The 11,758-nt window shown below is 39.1% G+C and overlaps 1 protein-coding gene across 1 annotated transcript; it reads right to left on the bottom strand.

The window, feature by feature from the left end:
• Nucleotides 1-2,351: 2,351 nt before the first annotated feature.
• On the bottom strand, nt 2,352-9,584 carry pdia2 (protein disulfide isomerase family A, member 2). The gene is made up of 11 exons (XM_004065963.5): nt 9,213-9,584; nt 8,449-8,655; nt 8,178-8,311; nt 6,577-6,714; nt 5,772-5,888; nt 5,563-5,688; nt 5,260-5,451; nt 5,058-5,178; nt 2,790-2,968; nt 2,545-2,712; nt 2,352-2,476 (listed from the first exon to the last, which is right to left on the bottom strand). The coding sequence occupies exons 1-11, from the start codon at nt 9,490-9,492 to the stop codon at nt 2,420-2,422; spliced, it is 1,719 nt and encodes a 572-aa protein (XP_004066011.2). The 5' UTR covers nt 9,493-9,584; the 3' UTR covers nt 2,352-2,419.
• Nucleotides 9,585-11,758: the final 2,174 nt, after the last annotated feature.

An 11,758-nucleotide genomic window follows, 5' to 3' on the forward strand; every position in this document is an offset into this window, starting at 1 on the left:
TGGTTTTCCCAGCCATTCTTTATTTTTCTTCGCTCCATTGTTATGCTGATAAAAAGGTTTTGTGAAAGACTCTCAGAAAAAAACATCCTCTAAAATATATTTTTCAAATGCAGTTACAAGTGTGCTTAGTGGTGTAAGGGGAGGTTATCCAAGGGTAGGGGTTGTGTGAAGGGTGCGTCAGCTTTCTTGATTTGATCTTCTTGGTTTTATCCCTGACAGATTCGGGGTGATATTACATCTATGCTGGAGAGATGTCCATGCCCCTGCTGGGCCTTTCATTGGGGGTGGGGACGTCATTCATGTGGAGCCTTTCACTGGACCCTGGGCTTGGGGGGGCCTTGTCTCTGCGCTGGTTTTAGCGCCATGATCCTGCTCCCTCTCTTCTTCCAGGGTGGTCTCTCTCTCTCTCTCTCTCTCTCTCTCTCTGTTGTTGGTATCAGGCTGTCTTGGGGGTGGAGGTCCTGGCCTTCTACTTTACCGTGGAGGGTCCAGGGGCAGGAAGCACAGAGGAGCAGAGGTTAGCAAGAAAGTCCTGGTTTGAATCCCAGCTGGAAACCTTTCTGAGTGGAGTTTGCATGTTCTCCCCATGCATGTGTGTGTTTTCTCCGGGGTTTCTGGCTTCCTCAAACACCCCAAAAAACATGCTTTATAGGTTAATTGGGGACTCTAAAATTGCTCCAAGGTGTGCCTGTATGTGATTGTTTGGTCCTGCAAGAGACCGGTGACATGTTCAGGGTGTACCCCGCCTTCGCCCAACTTCGTAGCTGAGTTGGGTCCAGCAGTCCGGTGACCCTGAAAGGGATTCAGCAGGTTCTGAAGATGGAGAGATGGATCAGTCTGGGGGCCCTCACTGTCTGTGCGGCCTCTCTAATGTTTGCTCCTCAAGGGGGAGTTGAAGGTTTATGTTGTCTGTATGTGTGCTGGTGGACACATGTGACTTCACTTGTGTAGTGTCCACAGTTGTTGGTGTAAATCTCCGTGTGGTATATGAGCAGGCAAGTTTGTCCAGACAGGTGCTTATGTAAGTTTGTAAAGATTTTTGAGTGTGTAGATGTGTGTGGTTGTACTAAATAATTCAGCCCTTTTGTAACCGGGTAAACATGACAGTAAAACCTTAAACCTCAAGCAACATTTGTCTTTATGTTCAATGTTTATCTTGTGCCCTCTTTCCCTTTCCTTCTTTGCCCTCTTTCTTCTCTCCCACCTATTTTTCTTATCCAGTCAAGACAAAAAATCATTCATCCATCCATCTTCTAGTCCTGTTTGGTCCTGTGCAGGGACATAGGGTTGCTGGCGTCTATCCCATAGGGTGCACCCTAGACAAGTCCCCACTCCATCCCTAAACTACACAGCTACACTTGAGGGACAGTTTAGAGTTACAAATCGACCCGTGAAGCGTGTTTTCCAACAGTGGGCGGAAGCTGGAGTGCCCGCACAAACTACCCACATGCACAGAGAAAACATGCAAACTTGAGATGGATTGTACCCAAGAGGATTTTGAATTAGGCTCTTCTTGATGTAAGAGTGTGAGCGCTATCTCTAGTACACCTCGACTAAGTTCTTGAGGTATCTGAAACTCTTGCACATTTAGTGATTTGGTGTAACAGGCTAAGGTTTTTTTTTGCAGTTTTGGAAAATTAGTGTCAAAGGCTCCCATTGTTTGTTTTTGGTCCCAAGTGTACTGAATATACACTTTTACTTAATTTTATTTTTTCAACGACTAAACTTTCAATTTGGTTAACGAGAAAGAATCGTTTACTCTGTGTTGGTAGTGTGGATGTTCCCTTTATGTTTTTTTTCTCTTCTGAAAAGTCGTGTGAATGTTGAATTTGCTTACTTTTGGGTTGATCGGTGACCCTAAAGGCTTCAAAGCCTTTGGGCTCTGGAGGAGGTTTTGTTGTATTGGGGATGAAAACATTGTGTTTCAATTTTGATAGCTTACTGGTTTACATACTGTTTTTGTTGTGTTTTGTTATGACTTTTTCTTGTTTTTTTCTCCACAATGAAGTATCTTTTTGTCTTTAATTTAATGGACAGAGTGCCATTGTTTTAATGTGAGTTATTAAAGGACTGTGTAAACTATATATTTTTTAAAAGTTCTTAGTCTAGAACCACCCTTTTCCTGTAAAAAGGTTCCCCTAAATTAACATATTTACACATAAGTTTTGTTTTAAAATACAAACAAAGTTCATGGAAATCGCCCTTGAAACATGTGACAAAAACCACAGTTGTAAAAATAAAACATGTCTAGAAATAAAGGCTCTTGTCTTCCATATGTTTGCTCAGGTCGGGACAAAAGAATAAAATAAAAAATAAAAATCAAGCACCAGAGGCAGAATAATGATCACAAATTACGTCAAACTTGCACAGCTTTTATTAGGAAAAATGAAAGAATAATTGATCTTAGTTTGAACTGTTATCAAAGCTCATCTTTGGATGTGTTGTTTGTTGGTTTCTCTGAAGAATCGTCTGTCCCCTGAGGTAAAGAAAGAAAAGTGAATCTAGTTCCAACGAAGGAGAAAATAGTGAAGCGGCAGAACAAACCTTGCTCTGATTATCAGCATCTTCCCTTTCATCTGTCTGAGCTTTGTCTTTGTCAGCTTCGTCTTCATCGTCGTCGTCCTCATCACTTTCCTCCTGTGGCAGCACTCCACCGTTGTCGAGAAACTTGGATAATGTTTCTAGATCCCTGTTTCCAGTGTAGCTAATCACCTGAGAGAAAATAACACACACACAAACATATGTATATGTATGCATACATAATTTGTTCTTTCTGTCTGGATGAGCACCTCCTTGTCACCAGCTGGGAAATATTTTAACGTTGGAAATCCATCGATGGCCACACTCTCCACTTCATTGGCCGTGGCATCCATCTTTGCAATGATGATGTCATCATGATCAGCATATATTTCACCCAGCTGCTCCCAGATTGGAGCCAGCTCCTTGCAATGTCCACACCATGGAGCATCTACACACACACAGACACTGTGAGGGGTGGAAGAGGCTATCCTAGTGACAAAAAACTGCCAACTCTGTCAACCTGAATGTTATAACTTGTCAGTGATAGTTTTTAGATGCTGCAGAGAATCTAAGCAGAACCTAGAACGGCAAGTGGCTAAAAAGGGAAAGTGGATAATTAAGAGTCAGTTAGTGACGCCTAGTGGTCAATGACTGCATTGCACTAAAGACTCATCTCTTTGTCTCCTGCGCTTCAGATGGCAAAGTCAGTTAAACCAAGGGTGGGCAAACTTTTTGACTCGTAGGCCACAAAGGGTTCTAACGTTTGACAGAAGGACCAGAACAGGAGCAGATGTGTGGAGTGTCATGGTAATCCACCTCATAAGACAGAAATAATATGGGATTTTGAGTTTGGTTTGAGGGGCTATGAGCTCATGGTTAGGGTGAGGGATCAGTTGGAACAGTAATTGTGTGTGTGCGTGCCTACTGGTCTTAAAGCAATTATTTCTCTCTAACATGTTTTTCCTTTTTTTGAGCAAAAATGCAGTTTAAACCTCTGTTTTACACCTAATCACAATCCTGCTTCCTCAAGTTCCACACTGATGATGAATGCTTGAGAAAATAAGAAATACAAGTTTTTGGATATATTTTCTAGTTTTTATGTTCCATGTTTTTTTTTTCATGATGTTCCAAGAGATGTTCCATAGTTTATCTGCTGTTTGTTTGTTACTTGATATTTGTTGTATTGTCAAATTCAAACACAATGGAATTGATGATTATGTGGTGTGTTTACTACCCTTGTTGCACAGTGTGGCCTTAAAGCAACAAACCAATATCTGGTTGGGGGGATGAGGGGGGATCAATTTTAGGATTAAAATTATATTGGGGACCACAAAGCAACCCAAAAATAGAATGATTTTTTTTTCTTCCAAAAATTAAAAAGTCATGAAGAAATGCGGTGCTCATGTGGTGATAAAATGTTATGAAAAATGACTGCTCGACACACGAACATCCGAAAAGAAAGTACAGTAATCTTCTAGCACCACATAAATGCAGAAAAACTTTCTGACTCTACAAATGCAATGACTAGGTCAGTGCATTTGTAGTGCTTCATCTATGGGTAGACCCCAGAATTACAGGGAAAACAAAACACTGAAGTATAATTTATTCCAGTTAGGTGGGTCAGATTAAAAAGTTTAACGGGCCCAAGGTTTTGCCATTCAGACTTTTTTTTACAAAGGCATGTTTTACAAGAGTGCTCTTTTTCTTTTTTTTGCTTTAATTCAATTTTGTAACAATAAATTTAAAATGTCTTATGATTTTCTGCTCTTAATAAAACGTATATTACAATTTTTACCCTTTATGATTTAGAATTATTTTTAGATGTTTGCTTCTTAAATATTAGTGTAAAACAAGACATATTTTCTATACTTTCACTCCAATGAAAATAGTGTTTTTGGTGTTTTTAACATGTTCTTGTTGCATTTTTCTGATGATGGAGGGCATATACTAGGAAAATTAGGATAAAAATCATCTTAAGTATTTTTATTCAAATCATTGTGAATCAGGAGTAGACAAAAAAGGCATTTTAAAAAAAGAGCATATTTGTGACAAGCTTCCTGCTCTGCTCCATTCTGATCAGCCACTTTCAGACAAATAGATCCATGTACTGTCTTTGTTTTCCTCGTCTGAGCTGGCACCTGGTTTAAAAATGTTCGGCTAGATAGCTCCAATGTATCCAATACATACATTTTTGTTGCACCACTAATGATTGGTTGGGGGTTTGGGGGTCTGCAGGCTAGCGGGAGAGAACGTAAACAGAGAACTCTTAGCAATGGGGAAGAGAAGGGGGTTAGTCCTGCCAACAACTCAAAGGTAAATTCTAATGATCGGAGTGAGACTTCAACCCATGTCAGTCTCTACCTGGCTGGGGTCTATTCTATTCCTCATGGATGGTATATGTGAACTCTAATCAGAACATTTGTGTGATTTTAGAGTAATTTCAGATTAACTAATAGACTTTGACAAGCACATATTTAAACTGCGAACTCAGACTCTTTATGGGGAAACTAAATACATTAAAAGTTAGAATAACTTACAAAATTCTACAAAGACATTTTTGGTCGGGTCCATGGCAACAGTCTCAAAGTTCTTGGCCACCAGAACTTTAACTGGCCCTTTGTCCCAGTCCTCAGGGATTTCCTCAGACCGAAGGTATGGCTGAAGCAATCAAAAAGGGAAAAGAGCTTACTGAGTTTAATGCTCCTGGTTGACTTCACGTCAGCTGAACTAAAGTGTTACCTCTGCAGTGTCATCAACAACCTCCTGGGAAAGCTGTCTCAGAGAGTCAATGGTCATCTCTGAGGCAATTTTGAACTTTTTTTGCGTGTCCATGTTGATCATGCGTACAGTGGGGGAATCCTTCTCTAACACGCCAAAGTAATTCAGCACATGTGACACGGCAGTTGTCATGTCGATCAGGATGTACAGCACCTGCGTTACACGAGAAAAAGCGGTGGTACTTTAATGAATTCTCTTGGAATGGATAAAGCATTCTCAAAAAAACGGTAAAGTTTGCACCGTAATGCATGCACACACTCCTACCTTTCCTTTAAACTCTCTGGCGACAGTCTTGGACTCCTCCAGCAGGCTCATCTGACTCTCCACAGTGGAGTTGATGAACAAAAGGCAGTGCAGTCGCACACGAGAGGTGAAGATCTTGTCTGATGTCTAACGAAAACACACATGGATTATTTCAAATGCAAACGAGGATCTCATTTTCATTTTGTTTTTTAATAATCATGTTTGTTTACCTCTTGGTTGAACGGGACGATCAGTTCCAGGCTGTTTTCCTTGATGAAATTTGTCAGGTTGTGTTTGTCAAGCTTGTCCTCCTCAGACAGCTCAAAGTCTGCTCTGCCGTCATCAAACTAGAAAAAACTCTTGAAGTTATAGTAGAATCACAAAAAGTTATCTATTCGACATAAAACTCAAATAATAAGATAATTTAAGGTAACTCTCATTACTTTTATACTACTACTCTTATAATTAGGGGTGTAACGGTGAATTGACTTAATTGATACATCGATTTATATCCTGATCAATCTGTCTGAGGCAAGATGTTATTCGAATCGACCGATACCATTAAAAAATGGTTTTAAAATGACATAAGAGGATTACATTGGTATTGGAAAATACCATTTGGATTGAAGCATGGTGGGTTTATTTTACTATAACGTGAAAACAAGGTCCATCACAGCGGACAAAACACATGTGATGGCAGCAAAAAATGATCAGTCCATCATTCCAGACCAATGTGTGGAAAGACATGTGACCATACAGAGGCTGAAGATATTCTGGATCACTTTTAGGTCATTGAATCGGATCGTTTAAAATGAACCAATATGAATTATGTCAGCAACCAAAAATTATGATATGAAGCGAATCATTGTTAAATGAATTGTTGACGCCTAATTATAAATATTCTCATGGAAACATTTGGATTTAGGCAAGAACTTTCTAATTCTGACCAATGGATGGCAGTAAAGCTCACTCATTTGGGCCAGCATTGCACTGCCTCTCTGTGGACAGTAGACCTGAACTGGGTTTCAGTCGTACCTTCTTGAACAGCACCACTTTGTTGGCTGTAACCTCATACTCCTTAAAAACCTCTGGAGATGCTGTAACTGCAAACTCGACATCAGTCAAATCAAAAGCAACTTCCTTGAACACAGCAGCAGCTTCACTTTCCAGGTTCTGCAGAAAGGGAGACAAGAATAACAGACATTTGAATATGTACTGATGGGACACATTCACTGGATTTACCTGTCTTGAAGAAAGGCAAAAAAAAAATCCAGATCTTGAAAAATGATTACTATATACATTAATTTATTTCCCAGAAGTTACAATAAAACTGAGTTTATTTGACAAAAGAAAAGCTTAGAAAATGATATATAGAGGCAATATCTAACATGAAAAGAGTTTTGAAACCAAGAGAACCTGTGGAGCAGGTCTCCACAGTGTCAGATTATATATTTGTGGAAACATTGAGGACAGCTGTCAGTTTCCCAGGATGTCTCAGTCAAAATCAGTCAATGTTATGCTTAGAAAAACAAAAGAAAAGTAGGACTATATGTCAGAGTATGTTAAGTGTTTAAGTTTATAATGGCAGTCTAAAATAAAGGTTTATGCTAATTTGATAATTCTCGACAAAAACACGTCAGTGTGGTTTGAGTTTGCAAAGTTGTGTCTTAGCATTTTACATGGAACAATGTCCTGTGGATAAACAGTAGACTTAGGATTCAGAGCGTAACAGCAAAGCTATGATGAATGACAAAAAACTGAACAGATTTGTTTTGGTGGTTCAATCAGAGTAAATAAATATGCCTTTACAGGAACAAAGAGCTGCATATGAACTACAACAGTATAGCTGTAAATCTTTCTCTCACATGATTCCATACGCATCTCGATAAATGGTCCGTGAATCAACACATAAAAACAAAAATTCCTTTAACAGAGAAGAAATTTTTTTTTTTAAATTAGCACTTTTTATTTTAAGCAACGATGACAAAATATCTTTGACATGACAGCTTCAAACATGAAAACCTGGTAATTTTGAGTTTTTTAGACTGTTTGGTGCTTCAAGGTTAGAGAAAATGTGTCATTTTAAGTCATTTAATATTGATATCTTTAATGTAAGTTATTAAAGTGTTGTGGGGAAAAGGGTTATGGGTTTGGTGCATACAACACACCTTTAGCCAATTGTATTTGACTCTACTTGTTAGAAGCAAGCTTGTGATTGGACGTCTTTTTGTTTGCATCACATGAACATAAAAAGGGAAAGACAGTGAGACAAAAAGAGAAACTGGCAAAGTTTGATGTAAAGGTTGATGATGTATCTAAATTGGGTTGTCCGATGACTAAATGTTGTTTATCTGTTAGCATATCCATTCAGGGGTCGCCACAGCAAACAAGCTTTCACTGAGTCACACAGGTGGTTGGGCAGAAATGTTTACACCGGATGCCCTTCTTGACACAACCCTGTATTTTATCCAGGCTGGGGACCAGAACAGCGTGAAGGAAGGACCCACACTGGATGAAGCTCATTGCACCCCATGGGAATTGAACCCTGATTTCCCATGTGCCAGTCCTATACCTGACCAACTGAGCTGTCCAACCACTTTAAAAAAAATCTAAGTAATGAAATTGAGAGAACTTACATCAAAGAATCCAACAACTGATACGTTGTGGGTGTTGATGAACTCAGCCGCAGAGTCTGCGGAGTTCAGGTCTGCAGCTCCAGGTCCAGAGCGACGCTTCAACCACTGAACAATTCCTGAAGGTGTCCTCTTACCTGGATAACGAAGGCAGACAAGTCAAGTCCAAGTACCTGTTGTCTTTGTTACAGCTTTTGCATTAGTTAACACAAACTTTTACATTTAAAATTTTTAACAATAATATTAAATCATTTTTGTGTCTATTTATGCTTACCAGTGTATTCTATAGGCTCCTTTCGGTCTCCGTTCATGAACAGCTTCACGGTGGGGAAGCTGTCAACATTAAACTCTTCAGCCAGTTCTTTCTCCTCTATGGCATCCACTTTGGCCAAACGCATTTCTGAGCCTTCCTCCTTCAGCATCCCAGCAGCCTCAGCATAAATTGGCTCAAATCTTCTACAGTAGCCACACCAAGGAGCATCTGCACGCACGCACGCACACACACACACACACACACACAGTTAATATATTCCTGCAGAACTGTGCCCAGCTACAGGCCGCAGGCCTCTGGCTCTCAGCAGCTCCTGCTAAGATAACAGGAAAATGAGCGGCTGATAGTGGAAGCAGCCGTTGGAGCAAGCTTTTATCACATCTACTCTTTTCCCTGACGGGTCTCCCCTCTGCCATTCTCTGTGGGAGAATTTCAACACTGCAGCATCTGGACAATTTGCTCCCCCAACCTTTTTTTTGCCAAACACTGTAAGTGGATTACACTTCATGTATTTTTTTTTATTTAGAGAAGCTGCATAATATTTTAACATTTATTATTATCCCACAATTCATCATCATTATTTTATTAATTTATTTAGTAATAGATATTTCATTCAACCTTGAAGTCCACTGCATTTACCCAAAAAACTAAAATAAAACATGCTGTCTCCCACATCAGTGATAAAAAGCTGTGAGGTTTAAGCACAAATAACTTTAAATATTTTAAAATGGATCTCTAAATAGTCACACAATATCAATAGAACTTACAGAATTCAACCATTAAATGCCTGGTCTCGCTGAGAGCCCTGTCAAAGTTGTTGATGTGCAGAACCATGATGCCTTGCTCTTCTTCTATCTCTGTTGTTTTCTCCCTCTTTGGTGGTTGTTCAGTTTCGTCTGTCTCTGCTGAGGTCTCCTTTGGGGTTTCCTTTGTTGTGTCGTCTTGAGCATCTCTGTGCTCCTCTGTGCTGTCATCTGAATGGTTGGCTTGGATGCAAGAGGCCTGCAGCAGCAGAGCCAGCAGACTCACCCACAGAAGCTTCCTCATCCTCGTGTTGTTGTGTGACCTCCTCCTGTCAGGTGTGGGACAGCTTCAGCTTGCATGATACTGAAAGACTGTAGGTTTATTTATCTCTGATGGTGTGTGTGTGTGTGTGTGTCGAAATGTTACTGGCCTTCTCTCTCATCCAATCAGACGTTATACTTGTGGGTAACTTTTCCAGGCAGTACAAGCCAATCAAAAAGTGCCATGTGGTTAAACATTTCAGAAGCAGATTAGACCTTTAAGTTAACATCTCATGTCCCGTTTGCAGCTTTTCCCCTCTTTTTTGACTTTGTGGTTTTTATATAACACATTTACAACTTTTCAGGTCAGTTGCTTGAAAAAAACTGATTTAAAAAAAAAAAAAACAACTCTTTTTGTGCTGAAATGTTTTATGCGAAATGTGTGTTAGACTTATCAGAATCATTGGGACGTCCAGGCCTGATTAGTATGTACATACTTCCATAAGGAACCATTAGACAGCACAGCATATTTCTTTCTTAATATGTTGATGATAACCAGCTATATTTATCAAATAAATCACAAGATTTGTGCTAACTTCAAACATCTATTAAAAACTCTCTATTCTCTCTCTCTCTCTATATATATATACACTGGATGTTAGTAATTTGATGTTTATCGCATACACAGAAACAAAAGTTTGAAAAATATCTCATTTGGTGTCAGTAATATTTGTAAAATGCGGAACATCCTGAGTCCAAATGATGTATAGAAACTAGTTTTTGCTTTTTCTAACTTCAAGTTTGGAGTATTTAAATGAACTATTACACTCCTTCATTTTATGCAGTTCTAGAATTTCTCTATTAAACATTTTATCATCAACAATTCTGATGAAAAGTTGCAGCAGAAATCATATTTTCTCAGTTAGCTCAATTTTGTTGACTCCTTCAAATCTAAAATAGTGTTTTTTTTTTTGTTTGTTTTTTTTAACTGATCTGCTGATTTCAAAAACTATGTAGTCTTCACTGAACATCCTGTTTTTTTTATTCTGGTCTCCAGTCATTGCTTATAACCTCTCCAGAGGCCCTCATTTTTACTGAGGGCCACATCAGCATATGACTGTCCTCGAAGGGCCAGATATAACTTATACATGAAACTAAATGAAATGAAGTGAAAAATAAACGTAACTACTCATTAATGTTAAATAACTCATTTATTTATTTATTATAACTTTTTAAAGTGAAAATTACAGTTGCATAGAAAACACATGTTTGCTTGTTACTTTAGCATTAATCCTTTTAGATTTAATTCTGTCAGGTTAGGTTATATATATATTCTTTTTGGTTTACCACAAAAAACTCTACGTAAACTACAGTACGTTCAGAACTCAGCTGCCAGAATTATCTCTCAAACACCTTCCTCCCAACACATCACACCTGTTCTGCAGCAGCTCCACTGGCTACCAATCACACACCGGATTACATACAAAATACTTATTCTGACTTTTAAATCCATCCACAACCTTGCTCCATCATATCTATCAGATCTTGTTCATGTGGCCATTCCCACCCGTACCCTCAGATCCTCCTCCTCCCTTCATCTGGATGTCCCCACTGCTCGCCTTGTCACTATGGGGGGCAGAGAATTCAGCTGCTCTGCCCCCCGGCTCTGGAACTCTCTACCTCCGGACCTCAGAAACATCGGGTCTCTCTCACAATTTGCCAAAAAACTGAAAACTCATCTTTTCCAACTCGCCTATTCCCTCCGATAACTTCTTATTTCTGGCCTATTTATATGTATATTTTATTGTGCATTCGATTGCTTTTATTTTATTTTTATTTTCACTTTTATGTACGGCGACCTTGAAAGGCGCCTAACAAATAAAATGTTTTATTGTTATTATTATGGACAGTGTTTAAGTCTAATGTATAGTTGCCTAATCCGATATTTCAAGTCAGATTCCCCCTAGATATTAAAAACTTTTATGCTCTGGCGGGCCACATAAGATGACATGGCGGGCCACATTTGGGCCGAGGGCCTTAAATTTGACAAATGTGCCTTAAAGGGTTGCCATAGCTTCCTCCATCTAACCTTCTGCAACCTCTACTCTAACAGCAGTTAAATATTTATTACACTTTGTGATGCAAATCCTTTGGTGAAGACACACGTAGCTTTCAAGGTAGTAAATAGACCTGATGGAAAGTTACAGCTGTTATTACAGAATAAACCAGTTTAAGTCGGAAGAGGGTTGCTGTCCTGCAGTAAAAATACAAGCTAAAAGCATTTTAATGATGGCAAATGGCAAAAATCT

The sequence above is a fragment of the Oryzias latipes genome, chromosome 1 (assembly GCF_053564925.1).
Source record: "Oryzias latipes strain Hd-rR chromosome 1, Olatipes_Hd-rR_3.1".
Classification (NCBI taxonomy): domain Eukaryota; kingdom Metazoa; phylum Chordata; class Actinopteri; order Beloniformes; family Adrianichthyidae; genus Oryzias; species Oryzias latipes.

Bases quoted from the DNA above. Each gene is read 5' to 3' on its own strand.
- pdia2 (XM_004065963.5), bottom strand. From the start codon at position 9,492: ATGAGGAAGCTTCTGTGGGTGAGTCTGCTGGCTCTGCTGCTGCAGGCC. The intron at 5,889-6,576 runs GTACGACTGAAA...AGTTTTTTCTAG, and splicing joins AAGTGGTGCTGTTCAAGAAG to TTTGATGACGGCAGAGCAGA. The intron at 2,969-5,057 runs GTAAGTTATTCT...GTGTGTGTGTAG, and splicing joins AAATGTCTTTGTAGAATTTT to ATGCTCCATGGTGTGGACAT.